A 22,277-nucleotide genomic window follows, 5' to 3' on the forward strand; every position below is an offset into this window, starting at 1 on the left:
CCCTGAAGATTCCGACAGCTAAGTTTTGAAATTCAAACTCGGGTCTATACAGGTAGCCCCAACTTTTCTAGCATAGTGAATCTGAAGAATTCCTGATCTCCTTGGAGGGTTCTAGTCGCCTTCATTTACATTGGGAGTTCAAAGCCTAGATGCAAACTTTTCAGAGTGTTCTCTTTTAAGTCTACTTCAAAGATTAATTGACCATCTCATCAGAGAACATCTGATGATAGTCTTAGTTCCTCTGGTGAGATTGTGGTTTGTTTTTTTTAAGAGGTGTTACAGAAACAAGCACAACAATGAACTCACCTTGGTATTATGAGCTGATGGTTGTTGTTACTTTTTCTCAGGAGAGAATAGCAAAAAGTCATGGATCCCAATGTGGCTTTTGCACTCCAGGCATTGTCATGTCCATGTATACATTGCTTCGGAACAAACCTGAGCCCAAAATGGAGGACATAGAAGATGCTTTCCAAGGTAATACTCATGCCCCTGCAGAGGTGCAACCTGTTCTGCTTTCATTACATCAGCTTCACCAAGTGGGATGGAAGTGCACCTTTGTTTAATATATTTTGTTAAAGATAGCTGATTGTTATGAGGTTAAGAACTAGCTTTTTCACTAGGAGACTGGCCAGGTGCTATGAAGTGAACAAAAATGGCTTGCAGAAAATCTCCCAGAAGCTCATTGTTTGTCCTGAAGCAGGGGCAAGTGGCCTCAGTCTTGGATTAGGACCCCACTAGGCTTAACACAGAAAAAAAAGGTGGCCTGTCCCTGGGGGGCTTATAAAAGCTGCCACATGTCCTTGTTCATTCATTGCTGTCACAAGAGCCTGCAGAGCTGACAGAGAGCATCTGGGCCAGCCAACCTCAAGTAAAGGACCAAGACAGCAATAAATATGATGGATTGAGGGAGAATCCAGCTGCATAAATCATCTGAGAGGCTGCTGTTACTGCTGAGGTTAGAGCTGCTACCATGCTTCTGGCACTGACCTGAAAGGAAATCAGATGCAGGAGAAAGCAGCCTCTGTGTAATTCAGAAGACTGTATAGTTGGTATACTGATTAGACTCACACAGTTGAGGTAAATGAATACTGAATAAGGCACATTGCATTTTTTCTAAACTAATTTCAATTTAAAATTTCAACAAAAAGGGATTGTAGAATTGTTGCAAAATTAGTAATGAAAGTTTCCTCCTCCCAGTTTTTTCATTAGCTTTATCTAGATTTGACAAGCTTTTGTGAGAAACAATAAAATCTTCTAAAAGAAGAGAAGTTCTCAGCCAAATGACACTAAACCTCTATCCTTTTGCTCTGGCAATGCAGGGAACTTGTGTCGGTGTACAGGGTACAGACCCATTCTGGAAGGATACAGGACATTTGCTAAAGTAAGTGGCTTCAGATAATGTTTAAAAAAATCTACAAGGCTGGATGTCTTTCTGTTACTAAAATACACCATGAGCTGATATGGGGAGGAAGGAAATATGCATGCTACAATAACCCAGCTCCAACTCTTGACCCTTTTGTATGTGCTTCATGCATTAATAATGCAGAAAGACCAACTCCTTTACTCACTGCAGTTGCTGGAAGTGAAGCACTTTATGATCCACCTGATGGTCCCTTTTTGGATCACAGGTAATCAGACTCTCTAATTCTTTTCTGTAAATCTCTGAAAAGCTCAGCATCTCTGCATAGTACAGCTTGCAGATGATCCCTGATGTAGAAAAAGTGTAAAGGTATGGTGCAGAAATAGGGATATGCTGTGGGGGAATCTGATGAGAAAGTTGCTTTCTTGAAAGATCAGCTGCAGAGCTGAAATAGCTCTAAAGAAGTTGAAGTCACTTCTACATAGCTCTTGCCCAGAACTCATCTGCTGCTTTGGGTGAGGTACAAAGCTTTGCCTTAAGTTTTCTGTAGTCCCTTTGTTCCTGAAAGACTGCTGGAGGCTGTGAAGTAAAGTAGATTGTTAGGTACTTCAGTGATTACTAGACACTTATGAGGCTACACTGGTATTAAATATCAAAAGTAAAGAATTTAGAATGCTGTCCATTAATTTCATTTTATTATCCAGAATTACAATCAACAAAAGAGAATTTTGCAGGAGTGAGATGCATTACAAATAGTTGATAAACCCAGTCGATACAGTGTGCTTGGATTTCCAACAGGCTTTCAACAGTGTCTTACCAAAGGCTTTTAAAAACAATAGACAGCCATGGGGTAAGAGGGAAGATCTCTGTATGGATGAGAGATTGGTTAAAAGGCAGGAAATGGCAAGTAGGAGAAAATAGTATGTTTTTGCAACGGAGGAAGGTCACTGTGGAGTTGGGCTGGGACCTGTTGTGCAAGCAGGGCTGTTCAAAATATCGCTAAATGAGGTGGGAAAAAGTGAGCAGTGATGTGAGAAAAAAAGTTAATTGATGTCAAGTTAGTCTGGGTAGTGAAGACAGGAACAGACTTTGAGGAATTTCAGAAGGACTTTATGAACGTGAGAAACTGGAGAATAGAATGGGTTGCAAAATTAATGGCAAATAAATACAAAGTAATTTACAGACTGAAAGGCAGTCCTCATTTCACATATGAAATGATAGACTGTGAGCAGACACAAGATCATCTTCCTGTTACCGTGCAGGAAGATAACCTTGGAGGCGTGGTAGACAGTTCCACGGAAGCATCAGCTCAATGCTTACTGGCAATCAAAACGACACTTCAAAGGGTAGAGAACAAAACAGAAAACACTGCCATGCCACTGTCTGCATCATGGCTCTTCCTACACTTGAGTAGTCTGTGCAGTTCTGGTCCTCTCATCTCTAGCAGGGTATAGCAGAATAGGAAAAGATTCAGAGAACTGGAATAAGGATCACATCTGTAGTAATCTGGCTTCCATGCAAGGAAGCACTGAGTAGGCTGGGCTGTTGCATCCTTGAAAAAAGATGTCAGGGAGGGGAAAGAGCTCTACGTAGCCCATATAGTGGTTTGTGTTGACCTCTAATAGAGATCTACAAAATGTGACTGGCAGGTGGAATGTAGACAGGCATCTGCTGTTTGCTACCTCTTCCAATACAAGAGCAAGGTGTCAAGAAATGAAACTAGTAGGAGTGAGGTTGAAAACAAAGGCAGATGGTCTGCCGTGTACTGGGTATCTGACCTGCAGAACTCACCGAAGCGTGTTGTGGGCACCAAAAACATACACAGGCTCTGGGGGAGACTGAGCAGGTACTTGGACAGACAGCTACTGATGGTTACTAAAGAGACAGAAACAACACTGGGCTAAGGTAGTCCCCTGAGCTGAATGCAACTGGATTCTGGTAGAGTACTAGGTGTTGTACTGCATGTGTTTGTCCCTTTTCTCTGGGTAGAGTACTAGGTGTTGTACTGCATGTGTTTGCCCCTTTTCTCTGGGTATCTCCTCACAGCTCCATCTGGACCAGAGATACTGGCTGAATGGTCAGAGTAGTTCTAAACCAGAACAAGAGGTCTATTAGTAGACTGGACATGACCTGGCCATCACACTGCAGGTTACTGCCTTCCGTTGGCAAGGGAAACACCTACGTGCTTGGCACTTTCCATCTCCCATTTCTGCTTTGGATATAATAAAAGTGGGATCAATTTTTCTCAAAAGGGAATCAAGTCTACTTCATTTCATTGGAGTCTGCACATTTTTCTCAGAACAGTTTTTGTCCCCACAGGACATGAATTGCTGTGGCAGAGTAGCCAATGGCACTGGATGCTGTCGTAGTGAGAGGGAAAATAGCATGGTAAGCTGAATTTTAAAAACCAATAACCTCAATTTGCAATATAGTATTAGATTTTTTTTATGTATTGGTCACCTCTCCAGCTCTACTGTGATGCAGATGTTCAGAGCTCTCTGAGCTGGTTTGAATGTCTGTCTCTTGGAAGACGCTGTGGCTGTGTATGTCCTGGTTAGCATCACTAGCCATCATGACACAGGTTTTACAATAGTGAGCTATATATGTTCCTTCAGAATCTGTGAGGTGCAACATTTCTATGAAATAGTGTGGTGACGATTGTAAGCAATGTGTTACCAGCATCTGGTATATTGAAGCAATCCATCTTTTTGTGAAAACAGATCTAGAAAACCAGTGAATTCCCAAGTATGATCTTTCCCAAAGTTTGCAGTCCAGTGATGAATGAAGTAATTTAATCACCATTCTAATGAATTGTACGATTGGAACCTTTTGGAATATCTGGAGAAAAATGCTGATCACATTTTATGTACCAGTTGAGTTACATCCCTCCGTTGTTTGTCATGGAGGGGTGAAAACAAGGACTTAGGGCATAAGATAGTGTAAGTATAAAATGAATTTAGGAAAGCGAGAATATGATTAAATTCTTTGCCAGGAAATGACAGTGAATTCGTGTAGATTCTTTGTTAGGAAACATCCAGTGTTGTGTGGAATACCCCAGCAATTAAGACTGCTTGGAGTTGTTTTGTCAAAGTAGTTTATGAATGAAAAACGTTACTGCAAATTTCTGCAATCCAGGGATTGATAAAAGGGGAGGAACATATCCTGTAAAAGCTGGAATGTTCTGACTTGGTGTAGAATAGCTGAAGCGTGCTTGTTTCTTCTTCAGAATGGGGGCTGCTGTGGGGGAAAAGCCAATGGCCCAGGCTGCTGCATGAATGGGAAAGAAGACAATGTGGTAAGGTGCTTCTCAACTACTAGTTTTTTCTCTATTTCTGATGTTTTGAAGTCTTAGCTCCGTCTTGTTCTATACCAAAGTCCCATACTTTTAATTTAGTTGTGTTTATGCAAAGCAGCTTAGACTAATTTATATTTTATGCTGGTCTGACCTCAGAAAAGTTACCTTTAGTGTAATTTAACATGCCAATGTGAAAGTAATGTCACTTGGCAAAAAGCTGATACTGTGTTCAGGTTTCTGACCAGAGATGCATTGTGATCAGAAAAATGTGACTAAAGAACCTGAAACACTGGATCAGGTGGCATCTTTTTGCTGTGTTTACCATTCTTTGCTCTATGAAATAGTAATAGGGATTTGACTGGAAAGAGGAATAAGTTACGGTTGTATGTGGATAGCTTTCTGTTCTGCCACCCAGCTGTTTCCATTTTCTCTGTCATAGACAATGGTGTCCTCCAGCCTGTTCAATTCTTCTGAGTTCCAGCCATTGGACCCTACACAGGAGCCAATCTTCCCACCAGAGTTAATGGTAAGTTCATTGAAAAAGAAATAGTATGTGGTTTGTTGGTTTCGTTGTTCTGCACAGGATTTGCATGTCCGCAGTGTCTCTGCCCTGAGGAAATGGCAGTGCAAAAGATGGCTGCTGATAGGAGAATATGCAGGGGCACTAACGCTTCCATGTTTTATAAAAGGGAAGGCTGTTAAGCTTAAAAGATGTGCAGGCCAAGGGTGGCTTAAAAGATGTGCAGGCCAAGCGCCTGCCCCAGATGACTGGCTTTCCTCTCTGTTTCTCACCATACATGCCTGCTCTTGTGTTGCCTTCCTTTCTGGACACTGCCTATCCAGGGGTGGAACAGTTGGTGACATCAAGATTTCAGTTTACTAGGTCAGATGTGAACCTTTACATTAAATACACCCGCATCTGAGCTAATTGCCCTGTGCTCCCTTTATAGTGTAGGAAGAGAAGTAGGAGTTATGGGATGTACTGAATACATGTTTCAGCTAGATGACTTCCCAAAGGCACCAGCTTCTCTTCACTCAGTGTAGCAAGAGCAGAAGTTGGCTGGCTCACACTGACATCAAAATTTAGGTGAAATTAGTTTCTCCCCATCTTTCATTCCTGTCTTTTTTGGGGTAGTTTCCTCCTAAGCAAATGTGTCCCAGACAGAAGTCTAGTCCAGCACGTGGCATGTTTGCAGCTTCCTTCACATTTAACAAACAACTGGAATTCAGTCGTTAGTTCTGCTGCTTCACCCAGCCTAAATGTGTCATGAGCTACAGCATGCGTAGGTTCTCATAGACCATAACATCATAGCCAGAGGCATCTGCCAGAACTTATGTCAGATGGAGCTTTCTGGCAGAGGTCTTGCTAAGGAGATGTGGCAGCAGGATGCACCTGGCAATATCAGGAAAGGAAAACTTTTGTCAGCATGAAAAAGACTCTTGTCACTGCTAGCAGAAGGATGGGGAATGGCTAACTGCCAACAACAGTGTGGATATCACAGCCACCTGCCAGTAACTTGACTGAGATGGGGCCTGGCCTGGTATAGGCAGCATGTGAGCAGGGATTCTTGGCTTGATATAGGGTCTGAGCTCTATCTCATTTCACTTTTGCAGACTCAGAGTAACAAACAGCAGAAACAGCTATGTTTCAAAGGCGAGCGTGTGATGTGGATCCAGCCTACAACTCTCAAGGAACTGGTGGCTCTCAAATCCCAGTACCCCAATGCCAAGCTTGTTGTGGGGAACACAGAAGTGGGTAAGAGGAAAGCTGATGCTCATTATGAGCAGTTGGAAAACTTTCCATGGAGTATTTTGTAAGAACAGTGCAAATGTAAACCTCCTTCATGCCATTGCTGTTAAATAGCTGTTTAATCTTCAGGTTGTATGTAGGAACAAATTTTTTTCTTGGGCAGATTAATCTCATAGTGAATGTTTTTTCCCTGTTCTTTGCTGTGTTGGGTGAAGGAAAAAAAAAGCTTACCTAGACATCTGAGCTTTTCTGCTAGTTTTGTGGAATTTTGAGAAGAGGGGAGTGGCACAGTGTAAAATGTCCTCATAATCAAATTAATTCAGTTGTGAAACATGCATTTTGAAAGATTTTTTCTGTGAGTAAACTGTCAAGACTTGAAATCTTACTATTTTTTCCCCCTAAATATACACTTCTGCAAACATAAGTGCCGAGGAGGAGAGTTCAGACATATAGTAATTCTGTTATCCTGAGCAATTGGTTCAGGAGACAATCCCCAAATTTTGTATGGTTCATTGTATTCATTGTTCTTTCTTGAAGGATTACATACAACAATAGCCAGGTCACACAAGTACTAAACAATGTATTTAAGGTTATTGTAAGCTAGAAAAGAGTCTCTAAAACTTCCCTGTGAGAATTCTGGTATTAGTAGAAAACAGCTTTTAGTTTGGTGTATCTGTGACCTTATATAATCTGTCAATGAACTGACTCTCTAATAGGCCTGCTGCCATTTTTTTGGCAAACAGTTAACTTAGGCTCTCTGTCACCTCTGTGTAACTGAAAGAATCTTACTTTTCCTTAAGGTATTGAGATGAGATTAAAGAACATGTTGTATCCAGTGATAATAGCACCAGCATGGATCTCTGAAATGAACGCTGTTCAGCACACTGAAACGGGTGAGCAAAGAAGAGGCAGAATGCCTGTGAAGCGAGTGGGGACTCTGTGGAATAATAAAGAGGATATGAAGGAAAATACCCAGATTAAAAACTGTTTTCTGTATGCATTAATGCCTCTCCCATGCAAAGAATCAAGCGAGTGATATGTAAAAATAATTTGAGAATCAGAGGGTTTTCACTAGAAGGTATATTAGACATTTTATCTGTTTGATGCACAGTGTTTTACGTATATTAACTGGGTTAATAATAGGTTTCAATGGGCAATCTTTTTATTTAGAAAGATTTTAAAAATTAACTGGGGGAAAGATGCTAGATTTGACAGTCTAAGTGACGAAATGAAGTATTGCATATATCTTCATGGTGGAAACAGGTCAACCTTACAAATAGTTAGAAGTAATTAGGATGATGTAGTGCATGTGGCCCAATACCTGGTTTAAAGTGTGGAACCTGGAGAGGAGTTGGCATTCACTTCTCAAAGGACAGACTAATACCTATAGGATGGCAATATTGTTCATAATATACTGAGGCAAAAAGGCAGTGGGTTACTGTCATGTGAGAGGCAGTACCACCATGAGCTGTGATTTAAAGGTGAATTTTGTTCTGTGGATGTGATGTTTGCATGCAGTGCATACAAAATAGTCTAGTGTGACTGAATGTCTTTTCTAAACCCTGCTGTCTGTTTAAACTCAGTGGCATCTAAGGTTTGTAGGCACAGTTATAACCATCATCCTGTACCTTGACGTTTGAGAGAACAACAATTCTTTTCATTTGTTTACAGGGGTCACCTTTGGTGCTGCCTGTACCCTGAGCTCAGTAGAGGAGGTGCTGAGAAAAGTGGTGGCAGAGCTTCCTCCTTACAAAACAGAGGTCTTCCAGGCTGTCCTTGAACAGCTGCGGTGGTTTGCAGGGCCACAGATCAGGAATGTTGCTGTAAGTGATTCAGGAGCATCAGGGACTGGAATTGAAAGCTCAGTCTGAGGAGCTGGCCTGCCTCATCCAATGCTGGTGTGCCTTGTGCTGATATCATAGATGCCAAGCGAGCAATGGCACTTGCCAAGGTCTTCCATTGCTGTTATCAGGATAAGTGGGGGAAACTGTATTGAGATTTGACTAATTTAACAAAAATGCCTTTAGAGTGCTGGACAAACTTCAAAGAAGCAGGTTTGTAGATATTTGCCAGCACAACTATGGTAGTCATAGTGTTAATGCATCAGATCTGGCAGATTTTCCTCTAGTTTTAAAGAGAAAGAGATGGGTTTAGTGTGTTCAAACTCTGTATACTAAAAATAAAAAATATCAAGCAAGCAGATGAACTAACCTACCAAACACAAATTTTATTTTCCATGCCATACATTTGTATTGCAGCCAAAAAACTTGGGTGCCAGAATGTTACTGAAAAGATGCTCTATACTTTCATGGATCTTCCCTTAACTGCAGCTACAATGATTGAATTTTGGCATTGTTGGGCATATGTGGTTTGAGCATAAGGTAGTTTTGATGCATTACCCGAAGACTGTTCCTAAAACTGTTCCAGGCAAATATTAGTATTGACTGGGGCAGCAACTGATTTCATGGGTTCTACGTTTTCCCATTTCAATAAAGGCCTCAAACTGCTGAGTGAGCAAAATGAATTTATGAAAGCAAACTCAAGCAGAGCTAACTTCTAGTGCACTGTGTGTGGAGTAATGCAGGATAACAAGATGCTATGGCTGTATCTTCAAGTTTTTAACTATTTATCTGATGTGTATATTCTCACTCTAGGCTCTTGGTGGGAACATAATGACAGCAAGTCCAATTTCTGACTTAAATCCTGTGTTAATGGCAAGTGGAAGCAAACTGACTCTGGTATCAAATGGTAAGTTACATACATTTCCTTGTGGCACTGAGGGGAATGGGATAGTCAACAGTCCCCTGCCATGGCTGGTTAGGTCAGATCAGAACTTGAAAATGGAAGTTAACATTATGTAAAATAGGCTTAGTCTGAGTCTTCAGGGGTTTTGCCCTTTTTGAGGCTGAAGTCCTAAGGCTAGGCCTAAGGTTGGCTTCCTAAAGAATTTTGAACTTCTGTGCCAGAATGGATCTCTGGTACTGTGTATATACTTACAGACATGGCCTTGTGAAGGGCTGGTTGAAGATGTCTATTCATGAAAAACAATAGGCATGAAATTGTTTCTAACACTGTCATATTTTGATTCTTGGGGATTTTTTCAGATAAAGATTCAAACTTGTTTTGTTTTTTTTTTTCTATGAAGAAAGCCAAGTGTCTCAATTTGTATTTGCTCTTAGGAAGAATTTTTTTGAAATAGGATCCTTGAAGCAAGTGGACTGTCTGATCAGTGACTTTCTCTTATACTGGTTTCTGTGCAGGCTAAGGAAAGGGGAAAAAGGGAATTATATTGGGATGTTGGAAACTGGTTCACCTCGAGGCTCAGCTTGAATTAGATAAAGGAGGAGGGAGGTCTCTGGTTCCTGTGCAAATAAAACTTCGTATATAGGCAGAAGCTGTCATAGAGTTCGTAAGGACCAAAGTAAATCTGAGAAAATCCTTCCTGATTTGGTGAAAGAGGGTGGAAAAATGAAAACTGATATCATGAGTGATTTGTGTAGGTTGAAGGCTCTTTCACACATAGTATTGCTATTCTTCATCTGAGTTATTTGTTCATCTGCCATTGATCTCTCCTTGCTCTACAGAGGGCAAAAGGACTATCATGATGGATGAGAAGTTCTTCACCGGATACAGAAAGACAATAGTTAAACCTGAAGAAATACTTCTCGCTGTTGAAATACCCTACAGCAGGAAGGTAAGCTTGTAGGAAAAGACTTCAGTGTCCATGGAGCTAAAATGCTGTTGTTTGAGTGTTATTTTTAATGTTAGGCAATTTTTTCCTTGGAGACTTGACGTCTTAGGTAGTCAAATGCCTATGTAGTCCCAAATGGATCAGGAAGCAAGTAAATTATTTGGTGAAAATCTAGCAACATACACTTTTTGACAAGCAAGGGAAGCTGTGCTCTATGATAAAGTGTGGTAAGCCCAAGAAGTTTTCTAGTGCAAGAAATATAAATTTCACTTTGGTGCTTTTTGAGTGCATTTGATAATGATGAAAGGTCACAAAGTGACATTCCCAGAGGTCTAAGTTCTGTTTGCAAAACAATACAGCAAAGATGCTAGCAGTTCCTGAAGTAAAGTGAAGTTAAGGTTCTTACGGCTTCTGCTTCATTTCTGTGAACTGAAATGGGAAAAGAAGTGGGGAAAAGTGTGTACAGATAAGAAGGAAGTTCAGTTTCTGCATCCTTGCCTTGTAAGACTGAAAACACAAGGACTGATTATTAGGGCATTTTGGCAATGTAGACTTTCAACTTCAAATGAGCCTGCAAAACTTCCTTCAAATAGAACAATGAACACTTCTCTTCTGTAGCAGCATGAACCATAACTGATTCAGAGTGTCTAAGAGGTAAAACTCTCATTTTTCCCTTTAGGGCTGAGAACATCAGACTAATTTTATGACTGTGAAGGTGCTTACCTTTTTAGGGCTTGAGGCTACAAATTATAAGATGCAAGGATTCACAGTGTAGTGACACATTTTCTTTATATATGGAAAACACTGATTTACTTGAAATGTTATGGGATAGAACCAATAAATCCTTTGTCTATTCTCTGTAATTTTTGTATCTAACTGTTAAGGGAATAGAGCTCTTTTTTAATGGTGTTTTCCCTTCTATTTCTGAGTGATTCTTATTTGATCTTGTGATAATTGCAGGAAGCATCACTTTTTGACAAAATGAGAAACACGCTTGAGGTAGTCAATGTAAACCACCATATTCCTCCATCATATGACAGTCATATGGCAATTTCACAAAACAAACAAATGTTTATCAGCAGAGCAATGGCTTCATCCTTAGGTTATATGCAGCTCAGTGATCTGAAAAACTAAAACAACTTTTGAACTCTCAACTTGATGGTTTCTTTGGCTGATCTTTGCTCACAAACATGAAGTCAGGCAGACTAAAGTTCTCAGGGGATGTCTGAAGGTGTTGGCATGTGGCAGGCAAAGTCTTCTGGAACTGGAATTAGGGCTGTGTCAGCACACAGCTAGATTGCACTTTTTTGGTTTACGTTTGCTTAAAACTGATGTTACCTTTTGCATTGATGTGACTTGTCACACCAAGGGTAAGACTGGCCAAACAAGAGAAAGAGTTAGTCTAAAGAGGTTTAGCAGTTTACATGATTCAGTGTTATTATAGGGGACATCGAGCTCAGAGTAGGCTTTATCACAGAGTGGCTGTTAAGGGGAGAGGAGGTAACACCTTTTTCTTCTGCTAGTTTGTGTGTCAGATACTTAAGATATTCAGGGAATAAAGATTTTTGAGCCTCTAACTTGTAAGGGTATTGCAGCTGAGCAAAGACAGTATTTAGAAAAGGGAACAGCTCACTGGATTAAAGATAAAATATAAACAGATTCCAGACAAGAAAACTGCTTAACTTTTTTTATATAACAAGGCATTCCTAGGACAGGACATATCCTTTATTTAAAAACCCTCTTTCTCTTCTGGACTACAAAAACATTCTTTGTGTTCCAGATAATGTTCACAAATGGTATGCACCACTTGCGTTATTAGTGACCATCAGTTTTTCATGTCCTTTCTCTTGCATACATCTTTATCACATTTGTCACTGTTACTTAATTTTTGTGATAATAGTGTTCTGTATCACATAGACATTTACTGGTTTTCAAATAGAAAAAGCCTGACAACACAATGCCTATATGTTTCTATCTTTGGCAAACAATCTTAACCTCATGTTTGCTCAGTATTGCCATCGTAGGCTCATAGTATCACAATTTTTGCCTTGCTGAAGAGACAGAAAGTGGTCATGAAGTCTTACTTCATCCTTTAAATTAGTATCCTCCAACCTTCATCCATTACTGATATCTATTCCATGGTGGTGGACTGAAAAAATTGACATGGAAACAACATTTTTGCAATTGTGAATATTGCCCATCACTCTTTTAGAGTGGGTTTCTTAATGTGCTCCTACCTGGTATTGCATCTTGTCCAGAAGGGGAGAGGGGAGACTAATCTGTCCCTAATATGCAGCCCTTAAGAGTAAGAGTTGCTTGCTTTTCAGGTGAGAATAACTAACACCTAGAAACTTTCACTGTGATAGTTTAGAGGGGACATGCTCTGTTATACCAAGAGGTAGGACAGACATGGGCAGCTGATGTGATGATTACCTTACCTATACTTCTAGTGAGGAAAAATGGTGAGTGCCTTTTCGCCCACAAGACTCTGTACCAAGAAAATTAAGGTGTCTTGTGAGGACTGAAGGCAAGTGTTGCCCTCTTGTTGCAATCATGTTATTGGAAATCTTCTCTGAAGTGTGCAGTAAGAGAAGAGGCTGCTTCTTCTCCTTTTTGAAAGCTGATTGGTTTAACAAGCAGAGTGAAAGAATGTCCTCATTGGGAGGATGCTATTGATGCTCCTCTGCTATTATCTGCTGGCTGTGCACTAATTACTTGAATTCAGGAAATGAAACACACCCTTCAGTTATATCTCCAGTAACAAGTTCTCGATGCACTAAAGGGGCCTCTTGTGAAACTGTTCTCATTGACAACAATAGAGGAATTGTTCTTTACAATAATGAAAGAGTTGCTGTGCACTTCTAATTAGAAATAATTAATGGCACAGACTGCTGTGCTGTGCAGAGTCACTTGGCTAAGCTATTAGAGAAGAAACTTGGCAGAAAACTCTCAAGAAGGGCTGTGCAAAGACATCAGATCTGATTCCTCTCTTAGTCTGCAGGATGCCAGAACAGCAATTTGTCATAATCTGCAGGACAAGCAGGGGCAAAAAATGACTGTACTGTGACTCCAGGGTGACACCATCACTCGGTGTATACTGATAGAGTGTTAATCTCATATTTACTGCCACTCTTTGTAGAAGAGCTGCTGAATTTTTTGAGTTGTAGTTGCTGTTGCAGTTAAAAGAATTTCCTCACTCTGTGGAGACCAGCAGAGGATTCCGGATAGTTACTGAGAATTGTATTTGCAGGAACAGATTGAAATTGTCTTATATTAATTAGTCTGATCTATGCTAGAACTGTGAGACATTGTGATTTCAGTTCTTGCAGAGTTCAAAGACTTCTGAAGGGAAGGGGTTTAGGATATGAATTTTACTGATTAGGCTTCCAGCTTAGCAGCCTCGGAGGAAAAAAAAGTCGCTAAGGAACTGTAAACTTGTTTATGTACAAAAAATTTGTCCTGTTTCTTCCTCTCGAGATACGGAAAAAATGTGACAGGTACAATCAAATTTCTGTCAAAACTTAGTTCCCACACAGGCTTAGGTTGGCTAATAACCACTGATCTAATACATTAGAATTAATTGTTGAATCATGTGTAAATATACAGAGCTGCCTGAGCAAACATGTCCTGCTTGCCCCTGCAAGATGAATCAACCAGATACAGGTCCCTGGAATAGCTCATCCATGTAGAAACAGGTTAACAGCTTGCCCACATTTATACTCCAAAGCATGCCAAGGTAGAGAATAAAGAAATATTTTCCTGTCTTCTAGGGTGAATACTTCTCGGCTTTCAAGCAGGCTTCCCGTCGGGAGGATGACATTGCTATTGTCACCTGTGGGATGAGAGTCCTGTTCCAAGATGGCAGTAGCCGAGTGGAGGAGATAAAACTAAGCTATGGAGGAATGGCTCCTACAACTGTCCTGGCACTAAAAACATGCCAGGAGCTCACTGGCAGGTAGGAATTTTTCTGTAATAAAAAGGCTATCTAATGGAAGAGCGCTGATTTTTACAGGAACAGTTCAAATACCCCAGATCTTCTCTGATAGTACACAGAAGGAGACAGGGTAAGAGTTGTAGATAAACTTCTGCAGCAGTCTGCGTTTTGTGTGATGCCTTGCTTCCTCCAGTACTCCTTACCCTCAAAGATCCATGTCAGTCTCTGACTGAGAGCCATTTCTTTGCTAAATTCACTCATCAGTCTGGAGAAGAGGAGGCTGAGGGGAGACCTTCTCACTCTCTACAACTACCTGAAAGAGGTTTGTGGTGAGGCGGGTGTTGGTCTCTTCTCCCAAGCAAGTCGCGATAGGATGAGAGGAAATGGCCTCAAGTTGCACCAGGGGAGGTTTAGACTAGCTATTAGGAAAAATTTCTTTACAGACAAGAGTGGTCAAGCATTGGAACAGGCTGCCCAGGGAGGTGGTGGAGTCACCATCACTGGAAGTGTTCAAAAAACACGTGGATGTGGCACTTTGGGGCATGATTTAGAGGGCATGGTGGTGTTGGGTTGATGGTTGGACTTGATCTTGAAGGTCTTTTCCAACCTTAATGATTCTGTGATTCTGTGATCTGTTGAAGTGGGCAGAAGCTAGATGTGGGCACGACCTACAAAACTGATTTTCTTTCAAACTAGACTGAGAAATCTGCACTCTTATCATTTAATAGCTTAGCCACATGAGCCCAAGATGAGAGCAAAGCTGACACATGTACTATAAACAGAGATAGAACACGTGGCTGTTGCTTGAGAGCTTGTGGGTCTGCCGTGTCAGAAGAGTTAGTCTGATATTTAGGGCTGAGCTCGGTGTCACCTCTGTTCCCTTGCAGAGACTGGAATGAGAAGCTGCTGCAGGATGCCTGCCGCTTACTGGCAGGTGAGATGGATCTGTCTCCTTCTGCACCTGGTGGAATGGTGGATTTCCGACGCACGCTCACTCTCAGCTTCTTCTTCAAGTTCTACCTGACAGTCCTTCAGAAACTGAGCAAGAGCCACAATGGCACTGTGAGTGCTGCTAGGGAAGGCAGATTTGGGGAAGGAGGACCTGTATGTGCTGTCTTGGTGGGGAAGGCATGGGGAGGGTTCAGATTCAAGTAGTGTGATACCTCATAACAAACTCCATGTTGCAATAGCTGCCATAGCTACTGTACTCCTTACCTGCATGAGAGTGACTAGTGTATCTTCCCACTTACTTCCTTGTGGCATCCCCACCTTGCTGTGGAAGGATGCTGATCTGTGGGTTCACAGGAGGATTCCTGGACTATTTCTCTTTGTTGCATTACAACTTGCTGTCGTGGGTCTGTGGCTATTCTTTGCACAGAGCCTGAGCCCTGTTTGCCTTTCACCTGGTAAAAGATGAATTATCTTCACTGGAGGATGGAGAATGGAGAATATTGTGGATGGCTGGGGAATGTGAGAAAGGGACTGGCAGGGAAGATGATTGTTCTTTAATATGTCTCTGGCAGAACAATCTGTGTGAGCCCATCCCCTCGAACTACATCAGTGCTACAGAGCTGTTTCACAAAGATCCCATTGCAAATGCCCAGCTTTTCCAAGTAAGTAGCAGTACCTGCATGACATAGACCTGGGCTTTCCTGTAGCTCAAACTGTGCTTCTTATCTTCTTGTCTCTCTGAGTATAGGCAATACATGAACTTATATAATGCCGTTCCTGAGGCTTATATTTGGGTCTCAGTCCATTCCTTGCTTAGGGTACAATGTTCTTTCCTGTTATTGCCCAAGACTGTACATTGCTGACGTGTACAGCTTTGTAAAAATCGCTGTGGGTAGCACTTTCCTCCTGCAGTCAGCTCCATATCCAAACTGAAATTGCCCTTTTGCTTTCCTTAGTTACAGCCTGCCTGCCTTTGCATCTCCCAGGTGTCAGATTCGGGATACATCTTCTTCCTTGTTTCTCCGTTAATGACTTGTCTTCAGCTTTGAGAGTAGAAGCCAGCTTCAGAACTTGATGCAAGCTGTCACATCAAACCCTTCTCTTCCACAGCAGTTTCAAAAACCAAATCCCTTTCACTTCATTCTCTACAGCTCCCTCTGTGTAGCCACTCCATCTTGTTTACCTTCCTTTCCCAAAGGACTGAGCCCCTATCCCATTCCCCATCTTACTAGAACATCTCACGGTGCTTTTTGCTCTCCCATCCATGCTTCTGTCCCCTGCAATCTAAGCAGTAGTAGTCAGCCATGTGTTTTACTCCAGGAAGTGCCCAGGGGGCAGGCAGTTGAAGATACGGTGGGCCGGCCTTTGATGCATGTTTCAGCAGCCAAACAAGCGTGTGGAGAAGCTGTTTACTGCGATGACATCCCTCGCTATGAGAATGAGCTGTATCTAACACTGGTGACGAGCACCAAAGCCCACGCTAAGATCCTGTAAGTGTTGTGTCTGACTTTCAGCTGTTGAAAGCATTCAGTGCCTGGTGGCTTAGAAAACATTGATCTGTCAAGTTGCAGGTGAGGGAAAGATTTTGGCAGTAGTGGGAACTCCAGTTCATTGCACATCGTTACATGGAGGTGAGCTGTGTATTACAGCTGCCTTGCAAGTCTGTGTCAGTGGGAATATGAGGGGATTAACACCAAACTCGGAGCTTTGCTGAAGCACAAAGCCCTCAGCCTTAGGCAACCTTCCTGCATGTCCCACCTCTTGTACATAAGCATGCAGGATTAAAAAGGAGCAAGGTAGGAGAGCACCACAATGTCTGAGGAGGTGTCATTTTAATATCACTACTCAGAGCATGCAGCTTGAACATACTCTTTCCTATCTGCCTAAAAATTTAGGTTGTAACATGCAGTTCCACCACAGCACTCCTGCTGGTGAGTCAGCTGTGTGTGTTCTGGCTTCTGGTTTTTGCCTTGCATGGTGCTTGCTTGCACTCGCTATGATCAAGCCCTCTGCATAACAGTCCTATGTGAGTTAGCTTCAGCTATTAGATGTACATCTGTTTGTGCTTGGCTGTAGCAAAGTTGATAGGTCAGTACTTGGAAGTGCAGCTGTCTCTGAAAACATCTTGTCCATGCAGGGCATGACTGCATAATTTATCACAATAGTGACTAACCAACGCTAAGACACCTATCCTGGCAGGTAATGCCATCTACATTCTCAGATGAGTTTTACTGCTGTTATATTATGGAACTGACTGCCCTCCACAATCCCTAATTGTGCTTACATTGTGGTGGCTCTGCAGGGTCTCATCTGCCCTCAACTGCTCTGATGTGGGACACTCTGCATTACATTGCGTCGTGTCATCCTCAATAGCCTTGTGATGTGCTATTTGTTCCTTAGGCAATACTTCCTGCCTATTTAGGCTTCCTGGCCAGAGGTTTCCCACAGTGGTCTAACATGGGCCAGGCAGCACCATGGTCACAGGTGCACAGATGTAGTAGTCAACTCCCAGGTTATGAAAGATATTTCTGTGTAATCATAGTTAAATCTTAGGTGTTGCAACGTGGTCGTTGATGAGGGCTGCAAATGCATAAGCATTGTTACTACTACCCGTGCAAGTTGTGACAATAGAGAAAGCATCGCATCTGTGCCTTTGACCAACAATAAGCAGTATTTTTCGAGAGGTTGCTGCACATATTCTCTTGCATTTGCGTTGCGCACTCACATTTCAATCTGTGAGCCTGTATTGTTCTGTAGAGGAAGTAGTAGAGTATTTCATCAGGTGACAAAAGTATCTCAGCCTATGATTTTGTTGGTCAAAATATTGGCTCTGAAAACTTCCACTTCACCCGAGTCAGATTTTGACCACCAAGTATAAACTGGAAATCATTTGCCTCTGTATTTCTAACTAATGGTAACTGTCAGGGAATTGTTTCTGGGCATTACTGCAGAAGCCAGGGAAAGTGAACTTTCAAAAGAAAAAAAGCATTGTTTTCAGTTCCTGGTGTCTAAGAGTTCATGTGGGCAAGTTCATTCATACATTTAATGTCTTTTTAAAAAAAAGGCTGTAGCTCACTGGGATGTATAAACAGCTACTTTCAGGCACAGTTTGTATCAGTTTCAGGAATCTAAACAAGCATGCTGAAAAAAATTGCAGCAATTTACAGAAGACAATAAATCATTCAGTTAGCAGAAACAAAGCCACAGCTTTTCTATTCGCAATAGTTCCCTTGTAAACGAAGCCAATTACATAGCCAATGTACAAAATACTGCAAAAGGAGCTTGAAAGTCTTCTGTAATACATTTTTTATTAAGTGCTCCATATAAAAATCAAACTATATTGCACTTTTCTAGTTACTTTCTGTCCTGCTTGTCACTTAGTTTTAAATTGATATATGATTCAAGCAGACAAACATTTTCGTTAGATACCTCCTTACTGATTGCCAAAGAAAGCCTTTTCTGAAGCTTTTTGCCTTTTGGAGCGTCATTTCTTTTGCATCCGTTTAAATATTCTGTAGCTTCCTTGTGATTGATAACAACTTCTCCCTGACTCGCAGCCACATTTTTCCCTAGAGGTGAACCCACAGTAGATTATATGTGTCTGCAGTAAAATTTCATGTTTATCAATAGGCAGGGAGGAATCTTGCCTTCACAGAATCATGGCAGCTAAGACGACAGTGGAGACATACCACCACTAACACCAATCTGTCTTTGGTAAAGGATGTCAAGGCGTCTTGTGTACACGTGGCGATTGGATCAAGTTCAGATATGTCTTAGGGAAAAGATGTATGATACAGTGTGGTCCAAAGAAGCAGACTGGTGATCAGACTCACAGTCAGGATTTAGATTATTATATAGATCCCAAATGCTTTTAGTCTAATATATTGCCCTTTCTGCCTTGGTCTCACATGATATTCATGTGACAAACTCCTTCTCTTTTGCATAGCCAGACCTCAGGGAATCAGGCCTGAAAATGTATTGGTATTTCATAAGCAGTGGCAAAAAGAAAAATGAGAAACAATAACGATGCCTCTCCTTTCTTTCTTTCTTTCTTTAGTTCTGTAGATGCATCTGAAGCCCAGAGTGTTCCTGGGTTTGTGTGTTTTGTCTCTGCCAAGGATGTTCCTGGCAGTAATATCACTGGCGTCGCTAATGATGAGACTGTCTTTGCTGAGAATGTGGTATGTGTTTAAAAATAGCCTTTTTCAATCACGCTGCTCAGGAGATAAGATTTCTCATATTGTCCAGTGAAGTCCTCTACCATATCCAGAGATAAATCCTAACTGTGCTGGAGTCAATAGAAGTCTTGGTGCCAAATTGAATAAGGGCCGAGTCCCTTTGCCCCATGCTCCTCTCCTCTCTGTTATCTGCACTATTCTCCTCTAAGCTGCAGGCCGCTGGGGTAGGCTCGCTCACTCAGTTACTATCCAAAGTTGTTCGTGATCATTTTCCCAGTTGTAAGTAGACTGGTCTGAACAAACAGATGAAAAACTGCACAAAGGAGCAGATTAAGAGAATTATCCTGAGCCTCTCAGTTACTGCATATATACACACCAAATGATGGTGCATCCTAATCTTGCCTGTAGGTCACTTGTGTTGGTCATATCATCGGTGCAGTTCTTGCGGACACACAAGAACATTCCAGAAGAGCAGCTAAAGCTGTGAAGGTTAAGTATGAAGAACTCAAACCTATTGTCACAATTCAGGTAAGATGGCTCAGATCTGCTTTTGCAGTTAGGTTGGGACCCCCTCATATCTAGTTAACTTCTACTCTCACACATGGGATTAGCCACATGTTTTGTTAGTCTTCGTGGGTGCAGCAGGATATGGATAGAAGGAATAATCTGTATATTTAAATATAAAGAGGATACACCTTTGAAGTGGTACTGACTGGGAGTACATTAACTTGTTCTGTGTTTTTTAAAGCTAAAACAAATAAACCAAACTCTGGTAGATATATTGTGCTCAGCACAAATCTATTCAAATTAACAAGGTCACTGTTAATTACTTACCCACTTACTGTTACTTACCCACTTGCTTGCTTTCAATATTCTCTGGTATGACCCTGCTGTCTTCACTGGTATTCACTCATTCCTCATTCTCTGATTTATAACACTCAATAATAGGGTGTGAAAACATCTCTTCTAGCTCTGTCACTGCACTGATTCTCTGAGATTTCTGCAGATCACTTGTCTAGTTTCTAAACTGATGAGATTAATTTTCAGGAGTTCACTCTCCACTGTGAGCATTTCCACTGACTGCATGGACACAGCCATGCAGTGGCTCTTCTCAAAGCTGAAGAAATTAATGTCAACAATTTGTGATCATTTCATGCTTTTTTTTTTTTTACTAGAAGGCTTCTTGACAAGATTTCCCTATGTGACAGTAAAAGCAAATTATAATATCTAATACAGCATTCACATCTAGAAATGAGAAAAAATGTATGAAGCCATTCTCATTGGGGAGAAATTAGAACAATGGGATTCTAATTAATTTCTTTAATGGTCAGTAATTTGTACCGTGTGTTTTGTAATGTGAATTGTATCCATGTAAATACAAAGAGTCTGTGCATTGTCTGGTACAGACATTGCTACTGTCATCTGTGGGTGGAGGTTTTGGGTTGTTTGTATGATTTGTGGGTTCACAAACAATGTGTGAGAACTTTCCCTTTTCTGAGGCTTCTAGTTGTTTATTCAACCAGGAAAGATGAGAGTGGAGCCAAAAATGTGCTGATTTTGTTGTTGTTTGATCATTCTGTGGGTTTTTTTTTTTTTTCATTATGGAAAGCTTTGGTTTTGGCAAAAAGTAAATGCATTTGTAAACTGCCCCAATAAAGAATATTGTATATCAGCTCAGAAGTAAAATATTTCTGCAGAAGTTCTCATCCTGTCAGAGAGATTCAGTTTTCTCCTTCTGTCTCTTTTCTTTTTACCTTTTTTTTCTTTCCCCCTGCTTCTGGACCACAGATTATAGTTAACATATGTTGTAAGTCATAGCTCTGGTGGCTACAGACCTTGAGGTTCTGGGTCCATAATGTAAAATGGGTCACAAGGAGCAATCTAAGATTGTCCAATTATGGTGTTTATTGTGAAATTGCTGTGTTGCCCAAAATTATCTTGTACTGCTTTAAGTCAAGATTGGCTATTACCATAGTTAGTGTCTGATAAGTTCTTGTGCTTTTTATCTTGGATATTTCTTCTTCAGTCAGAGGAAGCTTTGTTTTTACTCTGCTTCCCCAAAAATTCATTGTGTCATTATGTTTCCTAGGAAGCTATTGAGAAACGATCCTTTCTTAAATCTATAAAGAGGATTAATAAGGGAGACGTGAAGAAAGGATTTGATGAATCTGATCACATTTTGGAAGGTGAGAATAAGCATTAATATTTCTTTGAAAATAGGATAGTCTGCAACAAAAGAAGTCAAGCTATCAGCCTCCTTTTTAAGTATATGACACTGAATTCATGAAAGTAAGGCTTTCAGGGCTAAATTAATTTCATATTAAGTTTCAGCTAACTGTTTATATATAAACAACTTGTGAAAGATTTCATTTCAGTTTAAAACAGACTTGGATACTCCCTGCTGTGCCTCTGTAAACACTCTTTTTCCGATGTAAGGACACATTTTTCTTAAGCAAATGTTCTACAAAGTGATTTTTTTTTCCCCTGATATGTATCCATATAGGAGCTTTTCCCTGTCCAGACATAATCTTATAGACAGTCAGTTTCCTTTAACCTGGCATATGACTGTATCTGATGAAAATAGGACATACATGCATGTGAAAACCTGATACACCAACACTGGTGGCTGTAGGTGTCATGAAGAACATGGCAGTGCCCTGTAACACTTTCTCAGCATTGACTGTTGGTCTGTCTTTGAGGATGGGGTTTTTTTGGTGTGCTTCTTGGTTTCATTCTGTTGGAGTCTGCCAAGCAGATTGTAGAGACATGGGTAAACATAGCAATTATCAACAACTGTTTAAGACCTCTATGAGTTAGGAGGGGAGGGTGCCAGAGCTGTGAACTGGAATTTTCTCAGACCCATGTCGTCGCTTGGTGTAAGTATTACTGATCAGTAACTCCTGAGAGGAAGAGTCTCAAACATCAGACCTTTGTAGGACTACGTATTTATCGATAAGAAGGTGGTGTATCCCTCTTACAGATCTGAGAGGGAAGTTAAATCAGTTATAGACACAAAGCCTTGTGTGAAGGGATTATTCTTGAAGATCACAGAGAATCGTGCTCCCCTTACCTCCCCATGAGGGAAGGAGGGAGTTATTTAACTGAAACACCCATTTCC

General features: G+C 41.1%; 1 protein-coding gene across 2 annotated transcripts in view; it reads left to right on the forward strand.

Annotated features, from left to right (window-relative positions):
* The window catches only part of XDH (xanthine dehydrogenase), a 51,522-nt gene that overhangs the window by 11,729 nt on the left and 17,516 nt on the right, over positions 1-22,277 (forward strand). The window contains exons 5-21 of one of the 2 annotated variants that reach the window (XM_010295786.1): positions 348-474; positions 1,320-1,388; positions 3,680-3,748; positions 4,587-4,655; positions 5,095-5,181; positions 6,270-6,411; positions 7,206-7,298; positions 8,077-8,228; positions 9,060-9,153; positions 9,990-10,099; positions 13,867-14,051; positions 14,918-15,092; positions 15,554-15,643; positions 16,302-16,471; positions 19,039-19,162; positions 19,568-19,687; positions 21,249-21,345. In XM_010295786.1, the coding sequence (XP_010294088.1) occupies positions 3,683-3,748; positions 4,587-4,655; positions 5,095-5,181; positions 6,270-6,411; positions 7,206-7,298; positions 8,077-8,228; positions 9,060-9,153; positions 9,990-10,099; positions 13,867-14,051; positions 14,918-15,092; positions 15,554-15,643; positions 16,302-16,471; positions 19,039-19,162; positions 19,568-19,687; positions 21,249-21,345 (1,774 nt within the window). In that variant the 5' untranslated portion in view covers positions 348-474; positions 1,320-1,388; positions 3,680-3,682. The remainder of the gene's footprint in view (positions 1-347; positions 475-1,319; positions 1,389-3,679; positions 3,749-4,586; positions 4,656-5,094; positions 5,182-6,269; positions 6,412-7,205; positions 7,299-8,076; positions 8,229-9,059; positions 9,154-9,989; positions 10,100-13,866; positions 14,052-14,917; positions 15,093-15,553; positions 15,644-16,301; positions 16,472-19,038; positions 19,163-19,567; positions 19,688-21,248; positions 21,346-22,277) is intronic. The other variant, XM_010295787.1, reaches the window with a different exon arrangement.

Source organism: Phaethon lepturus, unplaced genomic scaffold, assembly GCF_000687285.1.
Source record: "Phaethon lepturus isolate BGI_N335 unplaced genomic scaffold, ASM68728v1 scaffold9151, whole genome shotgun sequence".
In the NCBI taxonomy this organism is placed as follows: Eukaryota; Metazoa; Chordata; class Aves; order Phaethontiformes; family Phaethontidae; genus Phaethon; species Phaethon lepturus.